At 32.5% G+C, this 20,433-nt stretch overlaps 1 protein-coding gene across 1 annotated transcript in view; it reads right to left on the bottom strand.

Annotated features, from left to right (window-relative positions):
• The window catches only part of LOC144253892 (A-kinase anchor protein 9-like), a 110,443-nt gene that overhangs the window by 73,150 nt on the left and 16,860 nt on the right, over positions 1-20,433 (bottom strand). The window contains exons 2-8 of the mRNA XM_077796552.1: positions 17,038-17,283; positions 16,470-16,514; positions 12,132-12,185; positions 11,582-11,755; positions 10,476-10,631; positions 9,507-9,704; positions 2,541-4,901 (exon numbers count right to left, since the gene is read on the bottom strand). Coding sequence (XP_077652678.1) covers positions 2,541-4,901; positions 9,507-9,704; positions 10,476-10,631; positions 11,582-11,755; positions 12,132-12,185; positions 16,470-16,514; positions 17,038-17,283 — 3,234 coding nt within the window. The remainder of the gene's footprint in view (positions 1-2,540; positions 4,902-9,506; positions 9,705-10,475; positions 10,632-11,581; positions 11,756-12,131; positions 12,186-16,469; positions 16,515-17,037; positions 17,284-20,433) is intronic.

The following is a 20,433-nucleotide window of genomic DNA, read 5'->3' as shown; positions in this document are numbered from 1 at the left end:
TCGACAAAAGCTATTCTAATTTTCATTCTAACATGAAGGCCTATCCTGATTCACTGCTGATTCTTGATAAAACGGCGTTGTTTATTTCCCCTATTCACCCCTCATTCGTCCATTCATAAAACATTATTAACTGCTGATCATGTGCAAAACATTATTCTAGGTACTAGGGATATAGCAGCTGTCTATATAGCCTATATAGTAGTGTCTCTTCACTCACAGAACTGATATTATGGTTCCTCTTGAGGTTTCTAAGCTCCAGTATATGTTTCTAAGCTCAAGTATCTCTTACAATACCAATAATTACCTCCAATTTTAAACACACACACTTGAATTTATGGCTTCTCTCAGCATCAATAATTAGCCAATATCTATAATGTTCTTGCCACTCCTTATTTCTTGCACCCCAATGTTGAAAAGACTCTCTGATAATCTGGAATTATACTCCAAAACTATTCATTTCTTTCTTTTCAGTTAAAAAATTATTTTTTCCTTTTTCTTTTTTGGTACTGGGGATTGAACTCAGGGCACTCGACCACTGAACCACATCTCATCCTTATTTTGTATTTTATTTAGAGAGAGGGTCTCACTGAGTTGCTTACCGCCTCACTGTTGCTAAGGCTGGCTTTGAACTCACTAGCCTCCTGCCTCAGCCTCCCTCAGCTGGGATTACAGGCGTTTGCCACTGCAGCTGGCCAGTTAAAAATTCTTAACAGACACATTTATTTTGGTTTCAGTGAGATATATCTGCTCTAATTACTAAGTTTAATACTGAGAGTAGGAGTATTTTGTTGCCTCTGCAGTATTTCAGACAAGTAAACAGTATCATTATGTAAGTCACCGCTCAATTTCTTCTGTGAGCTTCCCTCCACCTGCATACATACCTTACTCCCCTCTGTATCAATGACGGGGTTTATTTTAGTAATGATAAATGGGAGCAATTTACAGACTTGCTTTTCTTCACTTTGTTTAGTTAATTTCAAGGAGAGAGTATCTAAATACCATTGCAAGTATCTTCAATACAGAAACAAAATTCCTATTAAGAAAATTTCACCAATTTGACAAATGTGCTTCAAATTCAGGTCTTCTTCGAATAATGTTTTTTAATAAAATTTAAATTATGTCTGACATTTTTTAGGAGTAATCATCATTTATAGTTTTAAAAACAATTTGCAATATTTAACATAGCAATAGTAGTTAAGCAATTTGAATTTCCTGGCTCTATTCAAGTTATTAAAAACGTAAAGTATGACCACATTTGATAAGATCATCAACACGAACATGTCATTAGAAATAAAAACAGAAAACTTTCCAATGACTTCCTATTGTACTTAGGGATAAAAATCTAAACTTACAAAGTCTATAAGGGCTCCCTATGATTGAGTTTTTTCCTTCTTCAAACTCTTCTCAAACTCAACTACATAGGCCTTCAATTCAGTTCCTCAAATTTACTCATGGTACAACTGCTCTAATTTCCATAATGCAGCTTCCTCCCTCTCATTCGAATCTCAGTTCAAGTGTTAATTCCTCCAAGCTCCAGACCACCACCCACCTCCACCCATCATTTTCAATTTCTTTTGTGAGCTTCCCTGTTTTATTTCTTCATAGACTGTAACAATATTTCTGTCTTATTTTTTTCATTTATTACCTGCCTTCCTCACTGAAATATATACTCCTTAACTTCTTCTCTCTTTCAACACTAAACTCTTATATCTGCAAAAGATATTTATTACCTAAGTTTTAGAAACACATAAGTTTATTTAGCAGGCTACAGTTGTGGCTCAGTGGTAGAGAGCTTGCCTAGCATGTGTGAAGCACTGGGTTAAATCCTCAGCACCATATTATAAATAAATAAAATAAAGGTAAAATGTCCATCTATAGCTAAAAGATGTTTTTAATTATAAAAAGTTTATTTAGCATTATCATACTGAAGATACACATCAGACTTTTCTGTTATTTCTAATATCAATAGCTGACATAAAAGGAAACAACCTATTATTTTATGTGTTTTATTTCTTTAGCTATACAGAGAATTAATACTATTTTTTTCCTCCTCAGGTATAAAACTCAAAAAACTCTAGGACTTAAGTGTTTTTCTTGCACAAAGAAAAAAGAATTTATAACTATTGAACAACTGCATAAGGTTCTAAAACACTCATGAGTTTGTTCACAATTGTGGAACCTTGAAAAAGGCCAGTATGAAATAAAAACTCTAAAAGTCTTTGAAATTGCAACAAAATACTAAGTTATAAAATCAATAACTTTTGTAAAGTTGAGATTCTAAACAATAATATTTAAACTATTGTCTTTACAAAGAAAATATTGCTTTATTTCCTGAGCAGAATATATAATAGATTAGCTAAAAGAAAAACAGTGTTTAAGAAAAAATAGGAAAATTAAATGATAAATGATAGATCCAAATGAGAATTACATGATTCACTTTCATTCTCTTTTATGAATTTGTTTTAAGAAGGTGAAAACTCTTTTTAGCATGAAATGTACATTTTCACTGTGCTATACCATATGTAAATAAATAAACATACCTGTTCTGATTTAAGTACATAAAGTTCCTGATAGAGTTTATCATTTTCACTTGATTGATCTGTCCCAGGTGAGGATTCATTTGTTACTGATGGTGAAAATAACTGTTCTTGCTTGCTTTCTCTTCTAATAGCCACATTTTCAAAAGAAAATTTCTCTTCCACTACTGTTTTTGATTCTTCTCCAAAATCTTCACCTACATTAGATAATGATCCTTGAGAATCCTTGCTTATAATAGTTACTATTCCATCTTGTAAAGAGCTTAAATGAACATCACACATGTTTATATTTTCTGCTCTATGATGGTTAATTAGGAGTTCTAGCTCTTGACATCTCAATAGAATTTTCTCTTTTTCTTGCTTTAAAGATTTGACTTCTTGACTGAGAAAATTAACCTCACCATGTTTCTGTTTTAATTGTTCAGAGAGATCAGACAATTTCTCTGACAATTCTAGCTTTTCTCGCTTGGTTACCTCAAGTTTTTCCATAAGTTCTGTTGTATCTTTCTCAACAACTTCACAGATTTCTAATGGCTCTGCGACAAAAGCCTTGTCAGTATCAAGCATGGCACTTTTCAATTTGATTGTAGCTGGATTTATTCTTTGTAAATGAAGCTCTTCATTAAGTGCTTTAAGTTTACTTTTATACTCTAATTCTTGTTTGTTTTTACTATCTTCTAAATCATCTTTTACCTTGAGAAGGCAAGTATACTCCTCCTGTAACTCTTGATAGTTAACTTCAAAATTTTTTTCAGCAAATGAAAATGTACTTCTTTGCTTTTCAATTTCTTCATTTAGCTGAATACACTGTTGCTTGAGGGCCTCATTCTCTTTTGCAAGCATTTCCATTTCTTTTTGCCAGCTACAATCTTTGGATATGGACTTGCTGGAGTCAATGAAAATCAATTTTTCTTCTTGTTCAGCAGGAACATAAATTTTCAACATGTCCTCAATAGCTTTTTTCTCATTTTTAAGAATGTTATTTTCTGCTTCAAGTTGTGAAAACTTTTCTTTAAGGTCATCCTCTTTTTCCTTTATTTGTTTCTCCAATAATTCAATTTTAAGTTGTAATTCCTGAACTTCTTGTTCAAGCGTACCTTTTTCTTTTTTTTCTTGTCTTAATATTTCGATTTCCTCTTGGAGTTCATGCATTTGAAGGGTCATTTCTTCTGATTTTGAATCCATGATGGACTTCTGTAAATCTTTCAGTTTTGAAATTTCCAAAACCAACTGATTCCGCTTAGTTATCAAATAATCTTTTTCAAATTGCATTATTTCTATCTTTTGTCTCATTTCATTTTGTAAGCCATTTATCTGCTGTTTATAGTGAATGCCTAAGCTATCTTTAAGTTTTTCAATATTTATTCGATGTTCAACTTCTAAATCTTCTTTTAGTTTCGAAAGTTCTTCTTCATGACTAAATAGGAGCTGTGTTCTCAGCCTCTCTAATTCAGCTTCTTGTGATTCAGCCATTCTGTCTAATACAGCATTTTTTTCTTTTTCCAACATTTCCAGTTTTATCTTGTAATTTGTAACTTCTGCTTCATGTTTTAACTCTAGTTCTTTCCTAGATTCAGATGCCAGAACAATCTCAGCTTTTAAAGCTTCCACTGTACTAAGGGACTTATGTGCTTCATTCAGTTGACTTTCTTGTTCAGCTATTATCATTCTAGCTCTCTGAATTTGGTCCCTTAAAAAGTTCAATTCTTCAAAAAGGTCATCAAGTTGTCTCTGCAGAGTAGATTTTTCTCCTGAAACTATTCCTAGTTCTTCTTGGAGTTTTTCCTTTTGAGCATTAGTATCTTGTAATTTCATATTCAGTTCATTTATTGCCACATTCATTAACTTTATTTGATCTTCATTAATTGTAATATTTAAATGTGATTTTAAAACACTCTCAATTTCTTCCTTATGTTGTGCTTTAAGTTCCTCTATCTGTGACATGTGTTGCTTTATTAACTCTTGTTTCATCTGTACTATCTGTTGCCCATACATTTCATCCATCTCTGCTCGGAGTTGTTCTAATCTTTTCTGCATTTCTTGTTCCACCATTCTTTCTATCACATCAGATTCAAACTGGCAATCTGTGTAATGATGTCTTTTCTGAAGGTCTTCAACTGTACCCATTAACTGTTTTATTTCTTCAGAACATTGTCTTTCTTTTTGCTTAGAATTAGCCAGCTCTAATTTCATACTTGCAAATTGTTCTTGTAATTCTCTCATTAATTTTTCAATGGCTGTGACTTGATCTTTTAGCTCAAGATTCTTTTTTTCTTCTTCTATTATTCTTATATTTAATGCCTGGATGATTGCCTCCTTTTCCTGTAATTCTTTTTTATTTGACTTTTCTATTTCATCTTGTTCCTTTAGAAAGAAAAGAAAATGAAAATATAAGAATGACATTATTAGCTTCTGGCAACTTCTTATGGGTGTCTCCTTTTTATGTAATTCTATAAAAAGCAACTGTTGGGCCTGCCCCCCGTTTTTCCCAGTACAAGGAGACCTAGGACTTATCTACCTGACAGTATATATGAGCAAACAATATAACAGTTTTACCCTTCTTGGGAAGAAATTTCTCTTACATTGTGCTGTGATTAAATATTTAAATTTAAAAATACAATCTAATTTGCCTAGCATGTGTGAGGCCTTGGGTTTGATCTCTAGCACCACCAAAAAAGCAAAACAAAACAAAAACCAGTCTGACTAAAATATCTATATAAACCATCACATTTTCATTTTTCTTATTAACTGGTCAACATTCTAAATATTAAGTATTTCTGATGGCTAGTTATAGTACTACATACTCTCTAGACACTCTCAGAAGACACAAAAAAATAAAAACAGGTCCTCCCCTGGATTCTCAGAAGAAACAAACAAAAAAAATAAATACCGGTCCTCCCCTGGATTCTAGTGATTTGAAGGTATTTCATGGACAAATGCTATAAAATGAGAAAAACAACAAGAACTAAAGTGGATTCCTTTAAGTCTTCCTTAACTTCATTCCTGTTGTTTTAAGTGAATCAGAAATTTAGGGATATGCAATGCTTAAGTGACTGAACATCAAGTGACACCTAAGACCACTACTGTATATTTACGGCATACCAACCTGGGCTTAGACCCACAGTTCGAACAGAAATATAAAAGACTATCAGATAATTTTCCCCAGTTCCTATCTGGGTACTCAATTTTGGAATTGGAGATTAGGCTAACAAGTGAGTTAGAAATTTAGGGATATGCAATGCTTAAGTGACTGAACATCAAGTGACACCTAAGACCACTACTGTATATTTATGGCATACCAACTTGGGCTTAGACCCACAGTTCAAACAGAAATATAAAAGACTATCAGATAATTTTCCCCAGTTCCTATCTGGGGACTCAATTTTGGAACTGGAGATTAGGCTAAGACAAGACATATTAACGCATATTTATTAAACAGTTAAGAGCTGTAGTCCCAAAGCCAAGGAAATAAGTGAAATCCATATAACTGATGAAAATATGGGTAAGGAAGTAAAGTTATCTTAAGGAGACACGAGTCCTTGCCAAACAGGACTTCTAGGCGCCTAGAATGAATGTACTAAGAAAATGTAGGCATTGATCAATTGAGTATAGTTCTTGGAAGAAGACCAACACACTGTCAACCTTTGAGAAGTCTGATCCCTCTCGAAAAACCATACTTAATGCAGAAAACAATGTTGGGAGTTACAGCAAGGAGCATTTAAGGAGTTTAGTCTACAGACATGAACATTACAACTCTGAGATGGATGTAACAGGTTATCTCAACCTCATGCCACTGAACATCTGATTCCTCCAACACCCCTTCATCTAATACTTAATAAACAACTTTTTAAATTATTACCTGGCTTTTAAAATTCATCTGTCCATAGAAAGAAAAATAAAATCCAATGAGCTTAAAATCTGAAGTTTGTGATAATTACTTCTCATTGTAAATTCACAGTCTTATATTTAGACTTAAACATTAACCTCTTGAACTAATTCACCTCTGATATAGCTCAAGAAAAAAAAATATGACTTCTGAGCCTAACAAATAAAGGCCAAATTTTGCACTACATAAACCAAGGTTATCTTGTGCAGCCTCTTGAGTGAGACTATGAGCTGTTGTCTTAGTGTCACATATTCCTTTTCCAATTACATCATATGTTATTACCAAGTGCTGAGCCTTCTTAATTTCTACACTAGAATGCAACATTAGTAAATCTGTTAATTCTGGTATTTCTATCTGTACAATAAAGATAAACTTCCTCTATCTCCCAGAACGTGTTTGAGGCTAAAATAAAATAATTAAGGTATTTTATTTTTACTGAACTTTATACAAATATATTCATATACTAGAAAGAAATTTATAAATCATTTGGAACCTATATAAAATGTAAAATCAGTACTGTGGCTGGGTCTCAGAGGTAGAGTGTTTGCCTTACACGCGTGAGGCACTGGGTTCAATTTTCAGCACCACATAAAAATAAATGAATACATAAAGATATCGTGTCCATCTACAACTAAAAAAATTTTTTAAAAAGTAAAGTAAGTTCATGATGGTCAATTTTAGCTAAACTGTTAAATAATAACTAGTTTTGAAAAATGTTAACGTTGATATAAAAATCTGTTATAATTTTATTTCTTGATTTTCTATAAGATGAAAGGAACACTCCTCATAAAAGAAAACTTAATTCAACACTGTCCAACACCTAACATGATTAATAAATAACTAACCAGAATTCTTCATTCAACTATTAAACACCACAAATTCACAGTTTTCTTTGTTTAGCTTTTTTCAAATTACATGGTTTTCAATTACTTGTTCTATGTTACAAAACTGACAGCCCTTCAGTCAAGGATGTAATCCTCTATTTTTAGAACTACACCTGAAAGAGTGGGGAATAATATACTTCCTGTTTGTGACTACTATAACACAGGAGGTTTGGAGGATTAGGATAATGAGCCTTTGACCATCAATATAGTTACTTCAGCTGCTCTGACAGAACTACTTGTTCAAAGGGATTAAATTTTTTGAAAACTGAGAAATTAAAATATAATAATAATAAGAACAATAAAAGTATTGTTGCTAACATTCAAATAAACAGTTTATTTTCATTACTAAAATGAATTACATAAATTTTAGATAATCTGAAATTATACTGCCTAGTGACAATAAGAGATAATAAAATCCTAGATCTGGGCACTTTCAACCTAGGCCTCGATTATCTTTCTACTCTTACCCTCCAGAAAGACACTTCCAAAGCCTATTGCTTTCTAAGTAAATTATTTTTTGCTCCCTATACATTTTCAACATTTCAGCCTGCGTCTTTATGCCCACTCCACACCCCCCAAAGAATATCCTGCCTATCTCTATTTGTCATGAATTCATAAACGATTCTCTTGATTACCAAATAGGTATTGAATAGCTATTATGTTCCATATATTATACCAATTTATGGGTAAACAAAATATAAATACCACATTATTCCAATTTATAGATCTATCTCAAATATTACCTCCCTGCTGATGTCTACCCTGAATCTTTTCCTCATAAAACAGACCTAGTCAAAACATTCGTAACACTTGTTACCTGCACTTACTTTTTATTTTGTGGTAACTTGTGTACATGCCACACCTCTCCATGGGTTCGGTGAAGAAAGGGGACATCTTAAGGTTCATCATATATCTTTTGCAAGGGTTACTACATAATAGGTATTCTGTAAACACTTGCATAATCTTTAAATTACCTTAGTTGAAAAGCATGCCCTTCTCATAATTTTAATTTGTACATTTCCTATTTTTCAAAGAGGAGTCTCTGGAGTCAGATAACTGAGCTTTGAAATCTGGCTCTATCAATACATCACTTCTGCACCTGGATTATTTCCTTCATGTCTTGGTACCATCATTTGTAAAATGTAAATGATAAAGGTACCCTTATCTCATAGGGTTGTAGTGATGATTCAATGCATTAATATGTGTAAGAGGCTTTGAATACTGCCTGTTATAGAGTAAGTAGTTAATAAATGCTAGTTAATGCTTTTGTTATCCAAACAATATTCTTTTCTTGGTAATTTCTCAATTTTCTGTAGAATCTTCTAAGTTTATAAAATATGCTGTATTATATGTATTCTCCATCTTCATTATTCACAGATTCTGTATTTGCCTACTTGCTCAAATTTATTTGAAACCCACAAATCCATACCAATGGTGCTTTCATAGACATTTGTAGACACGCACAGAGTGATGGCAAGAAATTTGAGTCACTGTAAAATGATGTTCAGCTACATTCAAACACGGTGATCACACTGCCTTGTTTCAGCTCTCATAGAGAAAAAAAGAGGACAGAGATGGCAAGGATCAGAGTGCAGTGTAGTGCAAGGAGCTCAGAATCTCAACTCTGGCACCTGTTAATGGGGTAGCTTCAGGCAAATCACATCTAAACTTCAACTTCTCAAAAAACAAACAAACAAAAAATGGAATCTACTAGCATGAATTGTTTTTAAGATTAAAGATTACAATCCATGTGATACATTTCCTATCAGGAGCACTTATTGACTAAATAATTTCCCCAAACTGGAATATAACTCAAGTGAATAAAAAGAATCAACCACATTTTTTTCTAGTTTAAATTTACAAAATTTCTTTTTCAGAATTTTATAATCATGGCTAAAATAAGAAGAAATAAATTTAGTTGGGGGGAAAAAGGATAGAAATCCTAGTTATAAAAATAGATTCTCATGAGACTTCAGTTTAACATAGGCAGATCACTTTTAAGGAGCAAAGTAATGAGTAGTATCATCTTTAAAACTATTACTACGAAATCCTCAATGCTTTTGAAATATATTATTTTATATACTCAAAGAGTTTGTCTCAATTATGAAATTTTGTGGTGCATATGCATAAAAAAAGATAAACACCTCCATTAAAAACTTTAAAGTTAACTACAAAGCTGCTTCCTTAAGATACACATACCATTTCATATACTTTAATTTTCTCTTGTAAGAAATTAATTTGCATTTTGAAGTCTTCTTTATTTTTTTGATAATCTTCTAATAGATGGTCTTGTTCTTCAAGCTGTTGTTGATGAGTGAGAATCTGTTGTTTGGCTTGCAGTAAATCCGCAGCTGTGTTACTGTGAGTGCTGTTTCGTAGAGTTTCACTAGCCTGTAACTTGAAAATAGAAAGAAACCTCAAAATATTAAATTGTGAAGTGACACTTTATCGTACCCTCAGCCCACAGGGGTTCTCTGGAAACTATGCTCACTTCATAGGCTTACAATCTCAGTCAACAAGTTTCCATGCTGTCAACATGCTGATAGGTAATGTGCACTTTGGGTAATGAGCCAAAGAATTTACCTTTCACATTATAAAGCTGAGAAAATAGGAGAAATAAGACAGGCAGACAGGCAGAGAAAAATGCGGACTGAAAGTTCTTCCTGGATTTCTGATGACTTTTCAAACTCTAGTTCCAATTTCTCTCAGAGTTCTGATTGTATTTCTGCCCTTAAGTTCTATAAACAAGCCTGGATTCTAACCTTAAATTCCTCCCTTTTGTTTAATGCATTTAGATTATAGTTCCAACTAAAGATAAATGGAATATATCCAGTTGTCAGTCTAGTTATAATTGAGAACCTAATTAACATAAAACCATATCAGGGTTGGAAAAAGTAGGGTGTAACTGCAGGTTAATTTCTGCAAAAATACACCTGATAAGACTTTGTAGAATTTTTAAATAGAGACAGGGAAGAAGTACAAAGAAAACAACAGCAAGAAACTACCCAAGAAGTATAAATTAAATTCTTGATTAACATAACACTTATTCACTAGTTTTTCCAGTACGAATAAACAAATGGCTTTATAACAGATTTGTTCTAGAAAGTGAAAAAATTTAAAAATTTGTTATAAAAATCGAGTAAGTCTCATTCTACTTGTAATACTTACTTGTTGGAATTGAATCTGCAATTTTTGACTTTGCTCCGTCAACTTTAAAAATTCTCTCACCGTTTCATCCCTTTTCCTTCTTGCCTGTTGTAAATTGGCGGTGAGCTGTGTGATAATACCATCTCTTTGTTTAACTGCTGCTTCAAATTCTTGTAACTAAAGGAAATCAGTGAAAAGAATTACATTCTAGGCTTATATTTTACATAAAACTGATTATCATTATTACAAGCAACTTTTTAAAAAAATATGAGATTCAAAACACATTAGTGGAATTCTTACAATTTATATGCTATCTCCCACATTTGAAAGCTATGAGCTTTAAGAAATTTGTTTTACTTCCAAATCAATCTCAAAGAAATTAATGTGCACATGCAAAAAATTTTCACTTGTTCTGGCTTTTCTATATATCTAATTCTAGAAGCAAATGCCTTTTTATTGGGGAGCTCCCCCAATCTGTTACCAGGCAACACCACCAACTTGTTTTTGGAGAGGATGTAACTGAAATCTATTCTGTCATCCTCATTAATGTCCCATTTTCATCTTGAGTTCATAACTGATTACTTAATACAAGAGATGTCACTCTAACTGCAGAGAATATTTACAGGGACTTGCTAATATTCTTAATGGGTTTAAGTCATCATTTTTTAAAAAATGTGATTTATACCACAATTTTCTTTCAGGCTCATTAGAAAAACATCTATCCTGAAATCACTAAAGTTAGTTTACTCTATCTTATTAAGTTAAATAAACAAAGTAACATACATGTTACCTCTATTAGTTGAATTCTAGTTGTAAAATGGGATTCTTAATACTATGTGCAAGAACCCCATTTTTCTCGTGAATGAGATAATCTTAAGTTAACACCTATAATTCTCATTAAATACATAAACTATCATTAAAATTTCCTGGAGGGCTGGGGATGTGGCTCAAGTGGTAGTGCCTTGCGTAGCATGTGTGAGGCACTGGGTTCGATTCTCAGCACCACATAATGTAAAATAAAGATACTGTGTCTACCTAAAAAAAAATCTAAAAAATAAATATTTTAAAAATTTTTCCTGTTTTTGTTTTTGTGAGTAGCAAACAAAGGCCACAGAAGGTAAATGTACCTGATGCAATCCTTCAGTCCCATAGGTGGCCCTCATTTCATCCAGTTCTCTGTTCAGTTCTTCAGGCTCATGTTCGGGTTTCCCAACTAATTCGTTTTCTATCAACTCTAGGTGAGTCTCACTATAGTGTGCGCCTTGTTCAGAATAAGAATCAACGACACCAAATTCTTCTTCCTAAATCAATCCAATATTTTTAATAATTCAGTACTAGCAACATTCCTGAGAGGGGAATTTGAATATTGAATTCCATAGCAAAATCCATTTTAAAACATCACTCTTCACTTTGAAGTTCACTTCTATGGCAATCTGGTTTGCTATTAATGTGATATTACCTTAAAAGCACCTAAACAGCATACCTGCAAATTTTGTTCTAATTCCATGTTATAATGAAAATGAGGTAACTTTGTTTTGTTAAGCAGTAAAGAAGATCTAGTAACTTTTAGAAATCACATACAGAAAGAATTACATACAGGAGAAAGCTTGGTTAGTAAGTCAAATGGTTTTAAATAATAAAAATCATTAGTATCATGAGTAGTTTTATATACTGTACCATTAATAAATTGGTAGGCTTTCCTGTTTTCACCACATTACAGCAATCATTTACCTGTATAAAAACAATTTCCTGATATATTATAATAGACCAAATTTTATTTACCTAACAATAATATTTCTACTAACTGTGTATCTTTTACATCTAGGGAAAATGCCTTAATAGCAAAACAAATATGGTGATTATATTTAACTGAAGTATCTAAGAGGCATATCAAATGTCAATCATTCCTCAAACATCTAAGTTCTTACAATGCAAAAGACACTTTCATTTAGGTAACTGAAGCTCTAAGTGCAGTTCCTATTTAGTCTTCAGAAAGATAACTAAAAGCTTCAAGTTACTAGATCTTCTTTTACAAAATGCTTCCTTAAAATTAGCTAAATATATTTTTAAAATTAAGCCCTATTTATTTTCAAATAAAACCATTTACTGGTAATAAATTTTATTAAAGACTAGTAAGCAAGCCAAGGGAAATAAAGAGGTAAAGAACACTCCCCTAAGAACTTTCCTCTGGGGATAGTACTACTGCTAGTCATGCCAATCCAGACAGATGTGGGGGTTTTCTTTAACATATCACCACTTGTCTGTAGTACAGATATTTTGTAGTAAGAGAAAGGAGGATGATAGAATATGTATATAGGGTTTATCGAGTGGGAAATTAATTTTTTATCAATTAATCATTTAATTGCCTTTTTACCACTAAGAGTACAAAAACCAACTTCATTCCTTCCCACATTCCTGCCCATATCTTAAGTCTTCACAATTCTATGTTAATAGAACCCAGGAGAATGAAATTGTTAACACTGAAATATGTAGGTCAGACTAGTCAGAATGTCTAGAGTTAGGATTAAGTCTATATGAGCCATGACACTTTAAAAAGTAAAAATCCTAGGACTGAAGATGTAGCCTAGTTGTAGAGCATCTGCCTAGCATGTGCAAGGCCCAATACCCACAATTGCCAAATAAAAGCGGGGGGGGGGAGGGTCCTAACTAAGAACCTTTTAAAAAATCAGTTTGATTGCTCTACTTTTATTCTAAGAATAATCTCTGAGAAATAAAGCTAAAGGGAAGGCAAAAAAACAACTTTTGTTAACACATTATTACAATTGGTGAAAAACCACAAGAATGTAGGAATACTAATTCTAGATATAAAGTCACTTGTGATAATTTTCAAATTATAATACTTCTAAATTTCAATTAGTTTTTCATGACTCAGAAATGACACATTCTGATTTTAGTACACACTAAAATTTCTATTTTGAAGTAACAGTGTAATAAAATGAATATTTGTAAATATCCATCAAAGATCATGTCAAATATCATATTATCAGTATTACATAAATTATTTACCCAGTATAATAATTATATCTAATACCTCTATAGCAAATATTCAGTTAGTTCTCCTCTAATTCAGTTTAAACTTATTTATAATGCCCCACAATGAGTTGGTTAGGATCTATCTCCAAGTACTTTCTGGCCATCATGTTGCCCATTGTAGAGTTGTCTTGAAGTGCCAGGACTGTTATGATCTGCTCTGAGTTCGCTGTTCAGCCCTGAGTGCTAGTCACAATGCAGCAGGTTGAAGACAGCCTTGGAGATTGTCACAACCTTCATAATTAAGATTCTCAACTTCTTATCTAAGATTTCTTTCATAAGTTTGCAGAACAGTTCTCAAACTTCACCTCACTCTCCTCCATTTCATTCTTCTCATCCTCATCTTTAGTTAGTTGCAGGCCTTCCCACCAAATTCCCCAAGCTACAGCATGCAAAACTCACCAATACACAACCTGAAAGCCCTGTTTCTCCCCTCCACAAAAGCAGAGTTGCTATCTGATCTTTGCTCTCATCAGTGATGAGACCTGAGTCTCCTTCAGGCAACAGATATTTTTGACAGAAAAGTGATCTCACCTCCAGACTGGGAGGTATGATAGTCAAGCAGCTCAGAAAGGCATCAGTAGTTATTGGGAGTCCTCAGAGCTTCCAGGTTTTAGAGAGTTTTAGAGAATGCCTCTGACATTTTTTTTTTCCTGTAGTTTTCTTTATTTTGTGTCAGCTCAAGGCAAATTTTAACAATGTCTTTGTGAATGACTTTCAAGATTTTGCTCTGCTGGAGCATTTTCTTGGGAGATGTTCAGAGGCAGGTCCTCAGAGTCAACCACACCATGGATAAAGTTGAGATAATTCTGGTTTGCAAGTACAAGGCTAGCCTGAGCAATTTAGCAAGTCAGTTTCAAATAAAAACAGCTGGGAATGTAGCTCAGTGGTAGAGCACCCCTGGGTTTAATCCCCAGTAACAAACACACACCCATACCAAAACAACAAAAATAAAAACTGTAATATGTTAATTTAAGAACAAGTTTTTCAAGCTGGGATTGTGGCTCAGTGGTAGAGCGCTCGCCTAGCATGGGCGGGAACTGGTTTGATTCTCAGGACCACATTAAAAAAAATAATAAAATAAAGGCATCATGTTGTGTCCATCTACAAAAAAGATTCATATTCATTCTCTCTCTCTCTCTCTCTCTCTCTCTCTCTCTCTCTCTCTCTCTCTCACTCTCTTAAAAAAAAAGAACCTAGCTTTTCTATTAGAAGCCTACAATAAATTCAGACTTATGAAATATACTAAGTTGCTTAAACATTCAGAGTAAAGAATAATTTTCCATGTACTCTAAATTTGGGAGCAAAGAAATGACAATCATATCTAAAAAGAATAAGATAACAAAGTGATACTTATTGCAAACATATAAAGAAGGCAGGTATTTCTTAAGAGACCAATGCCTATTTTACAGTTTATCACCTAAAATAAAAATCATCATTGTCAGGCATGGTGATGCACACCGTCAATCCCATCTTCTCAGGAAGATGAGACAGGAGGATCACAAGTTCAAAGATAGCCTGGGCAACTTAGTGAGAATCTATCTTAAAATAAAACTGAAAAAGGGCTGGGAATGTAGCTTGATGATAAAGTGCTTTCCTAGCCATGTACAAGGCCCTGAGTTCAATGCCCAGTAACACACACGTACACACACAACACTACAGTAACATTAATTCCAATAAACACATTATATATATATATATATATATATATATATATATATATATATATATATCTAGTATTCAAACATTTGTAAAAAGCATTACTATAAAAATCATACTATTAGTGCAGCCAATTTGGAAAGCAGTATGGAGATTTCTCGGAAAGCTGGGAATGGAACCACCATTCGACCCAGCTATTCCCCTTCTCGGTCTATTCCCTAAAGCCCTAACAAGAGCATGCTACAGGGACACTGCAACATCGATGTTCATAGCAGCTCAATTCACGATAGCAAGACTGTGGAACCAGCCTAGATGCCCTTCAATAGATGAATGGATAAAAAATATGTGGCATTTATATACTATGGAGTATTATTCTGCATTAAAAAATGACAAAATCATAGAATTTGGAGGGAAATGGATGGCATTAGAGCAGATTATGCTAAGTGAAGCTAGTCAATCTTTAAAAAACAAATACCAAATGACTCCTTTGATATAAGGGGAGTAAACAAGGACAGGGTAGGGACGAAGAGCTTGAGAAGAAGATTTACATTAAACAGGGATGAGAGGTGGGAGGGAAAGGGAGTGAGAAGGGAAATCGCATGGTAATGGAAGGCGATCCTCAGGGTTATACAAAAATGACATGTAAGAGGAAAGGAGGGGTAAGACAAGATAATACAAATGGAAGAAATGATTTACAGTAGAAGGGGTAGAGAGAGAAAAGGGGAAGGGAGGGGAGGGGAGGGGAGGGGAGGGGAGGGGGGATAGTAGAGAATAGGACAGACAGCAGAATACATCAGACAAGAGAAAGGCAATATGTCAATCAATGGAAGGGTAACTGATGTGATACAGCAATCTGTATACGGGGTAAAATTGGGAGTTCATAACCCACTTGAATCAAACTGTGAAATATGATGTATTAAGAACTATGTAATGTTTTGAACGACCAACAATAAAAAAAAAAATCATACTAAATTATAAAATTTTTACTGTGCTAAATGGCTATCTTAAAATGGTCATGGGTCCTAGAAATGCAGACTCACTTTCCTAAAAACCAAAATAGGGCTGCTATATAATTAAGGATTAAGCAATTCAAACAGTAAGACTTTAGCTAACCACTGGAAAAAGATACAGCAGTAAAATATAATTTTCAGTTTTTCAATCCATTTATATTATATTATGTTAAGTTATATTAAATATATACAGAAGCATATAAATTTATAAGAAATAAAGTACCAACAATCAATAATTTCAAAAAAATATCAATTTTATCTATGACGTTTTTAATTGGGATATGTTAAGTCTTACCTCCGAAGAGTAATCATCTGCTGTGGTTGAAATCTCACTTTCCGGCTAAAACAAAAGTAAAACATGACTACAATTATGACATTTTTCCCCTGCTAAATATCATACTTTACAAAAAAAAAAAAATCCTGCTTTACTAAGACGTTGCTGTTAGTAACAATGATAGAAAATTCACAAAAATACTAGTAAAAAACTGGTAAAAATTATCCAAATCTTTAAAAATTTCATTTCATTATGAATTACAATGACTTATAATAATGCATATAAAATTTATCACAAGGCATTGTTATAAATACAAAAGTACCAAGAACTTTTACATATATAGTAGATGTCATCTGTAAGCCAAAAGCATCAAAGACACCATTCCTCTAATTCATGTAACTCTTTTAAATAAAACTGAATCCTTAACATGCCATCAGAAAAGTTCAAGTTCTTTAAAAGAATCATCAGTTCTTGATGCTAAAAAGTCAATGACTTTGTCAAGCTTCCCTCAGGTGGATGCTAATGACTTTTCACTGCCAGTACTTTCTAGTTAGAGGTAGAATGTTTTAAAATCTGGATGAATACTTACATCAACACAAAAGACCTGCTCATGCTTAAGCATTTCTTCATTGTTTAGAGTTCTCATTATTGTGGATTCAGGCATCACAGCCGATCCAACACCCTGAGAACTATTTATGAACGTCTCCTCACTCTTTGATTGATCAATATTCAAGCCATGAACATCATTTTTACTGCTTGAGGTTTTCTTCTTTTTTGGCTTCTTATGAGGGTTTTGTCCATCCAATCGAGCTCTTCTTTGTCGAAACTGGGCAAGCTACAGGAAAAAAGTATCATTAATATCAATGATAATTTTTCTTTGGGATCACTTTCTTTAAAAGATCAAATTATCACCAAATTAAAATGATGATAATAACATGGATGACTTCACAGTTTCAGAATAACTATTGGATTGAATATTTGGGTTGTAAAGTTTGTAAAACTAGGTACTTGTGAATGAACTTATTAAATATTGAGGGGTAAGAAATGAACATGTCAAGTCTAAAGAAGAGGAAATTAGCTGAGTTAGGGGAATAACTATTCTATAACTAGAAGAGGGGAATAGAGGGACTCTCATTCGCAGTATAATCTCTGGATTTAAGATTATATGAAAATACACACAAAAACAAGGAGCTCCAAACACACTTGTTCTGTTCTACTACTTTATACCAAAGATATCGTCTATAATTATTTTTTATACAAAAAAGATAATTAGCCTATTAACTATACAAATGCTCACTGCAGCCATATTTATAGTGGGGGAAACTTACAAGTAACTTAAAATTTTAAACAGCAGTGTTTTATCATTTGTCTGTCATCATCAGAATTTGTACCAAACCCTAGTCATCGATACATTATCATTTACTTAATATATTTTAAACAGTGTATTTTCTTTAAATTTATTTTAAAAGGAGATGTAATCTCTGGCATAAATTGAAAGTTAATATCACTTGTTATTTCTTTTAAGAGATAAGTTGAAAATAAAAGAAATGATAAATCTATTATTGAAATTTTAGTTAGAGGTTGCTGAAGGCTATGAAAACAATGGACAAAATAAAAGACTGTTAAAGATAAGCATCAAACAGATTTTCGTTATCATAAGCAGAAAGAAAACTGAAAAAGGTAAAAACTTTCTTACAATGCTATCCAAAGTTTTTTAAGACCTAAAATATTTTCTTACCACCTAAAATCAAAAGTACACATTATATACCAGAGGTAACACTAGACTAATTATGGTGAACTTATATTAAAAATACCAATGCAAGCAATTGCTATTAAAGACTTTGTGATATAATAGCAGGTATAAAGTAGTATTGTTGCATATCTATTTCTTTTCATGAAAGGAAAATTACACTTCATTTTTAAAAAGATAAGGCAAGTCTCAGGCTCATAGCTTTCAATGATTATATCCAGTATGAATTTAAATGTCATTATATTCATAGGCATAGGTAAATTCTGGAAAACTACAACCTTAACAACTTTTGTTTACATTTGGAGTTCAGATTACAGGTATTTTTCCTATTGCTCACTTACATTTTATTTATTTATTCTTAAAAATTTTTTTGATGGACACAATACCTTTATTTTATTTATTTTTATGTAGTACTGAGGATCAAACCCACTGCCTTGTACGTGCTAGGCAAAGGATCTATTGCTGAGCTATTACTGTATTTTTTTAAATACAGTAAGTTTTCTGATTTTTATATAAAGAAACTACTGACAAAGACTTCTTAAATTTAATTTGAGCTCCTGAATCACTCTTAAGAGAAAAAAAAAAAACACATGTAAGTTCCTTTCTGCCTTAAAAAGAGGAAATATATGCTTAGAATTACCATAACTATTAACCTGATCAATTACAAAGACAGCAAATAAATTTCTTATTATCTAAAGTATTAAAGCAATCTTGCTAATGTTACTATCAAAATATGTGGCAAATACATTATTTATAAATAACATTTTATACTTAAATTATCTGCTGTAGATGAAGAAAAGCATATAAACATGTCCTATTCCCTTAATGAAGATATTTAATTCATAAGTCAAAAATAGCTCATGATTATACTTACAAAGTATAAAAATATTTCACATTTAACATTTTTTCCCAGTTATTTAGTAACTACCCAGTGCATTGAGGAACAGGTGAAAGACCAGTTGCCTCTATTTGCACATTATTAAGCTGCTGGAATGTACTTGAACTACTTGGAGCTTAGCAGATCATTCTTAAAAATAAACTAACTAGAATATTGGCAAATACTTTATCTATAAATAGAATCAGAAATCCAGGAGCATTATTTAAAAACATCCCTTAGAGAGAATGCAATGCCAAAAAATAAATACTAATAATGACATTTATAATATTTATACTCAATTTCAGAAACTTCTTGAAATATCATGTTTCTGCATTAGAATATATTTAGTCAGCAAAATTTATCAAGGCAAAGATGAAGATTTTGCTTAAAATTCCAAGTGTCAGATTATATCAATAATTTATATCTAATATTTATTCAAATGTCAAATATATAACAAAGGAAAAAAATTATTAACTTTGCATTATAGAAAGAATGACTTAGGTCTGGGGATGTGGTTCAGTGGCAGAGTGCTTGCCTAGCATGCACACAGGGCCCAGGTTCAACTGTCAGCACAAAATGAAAGATAAATAAATAAAGAATGGAAAGTTTGATTTAAACAACAACAAAAACCCTCCAAAATAAGAATATCTGTTAGTAAATGCAAAGAGTAGCACACAGATATGGAATAAAAAGTAGAAATAGTTCCATTATAGTATTTAGAATGAATCACTTCTACAGACATAATTAAAAAGATACTGTTCTAGGCCTATAATATTCATTATGAGTCATATTATTTTTTCAGAAAAATTAACCAGAAGGTAAACCCCATGAGGGCAAGGACTTTTTTTCCTCCCTACTTCTATATATTAAAAGCCTAGAGCAATATTAAATAAATATATGTTGAATTTTTTATCTATTTTTTATAAAAGAGAGAGAGAGAGAGAGAGTGTGTGTGTGTGTGTGTGTGAGAGAGAGAGAGAGAGAGAGAGAGAGAGAATTTTAATATTTATTTTTTAGTTATAGGCAGACACAACATCTTTGTATGTGGTGTTGAGGATCGAACCGGCCACACGCATGCCAGGCAAGCACGCTACCGCCTGAGCCACATCCCCAGCCCCTATGTTGAATTTTTTAAAAGGATAATTTATTTTTAATTGAAAAGTCACCACACTAAGCAAGAGCATATAAAAGGCATATCTAATTCTACTTTATTAAAATGTTCCATGGTTTCAAAATTAAAATGAACAATTTTCAAATTACTTGAATCACTCTTAAGAGGTGAAAGATAAAAGAATGAGACTAAGTAAATTTCTTTGTTCCTTAAAAAGAGGAAATATATGATTAGAATTACTGTAACT

This window comes from Urocitellus parryii, chromosome 3 (assembly GCF_045843805.1).
Source record: "Urocitellus parryii isolate mUroPar1 chromosome 3, mUroPar1.hap1, whole genome shotgun sequence".
Lineage (NCBI taxonomy): Eukaryota > Metazoa > Chordata > Mammalia > Rodentia > Sciuridae > Urocitellus > Urocitellus parryii.
This window is presented reverse-complemented; position numbering and strand designations above follow the sequence as displayed.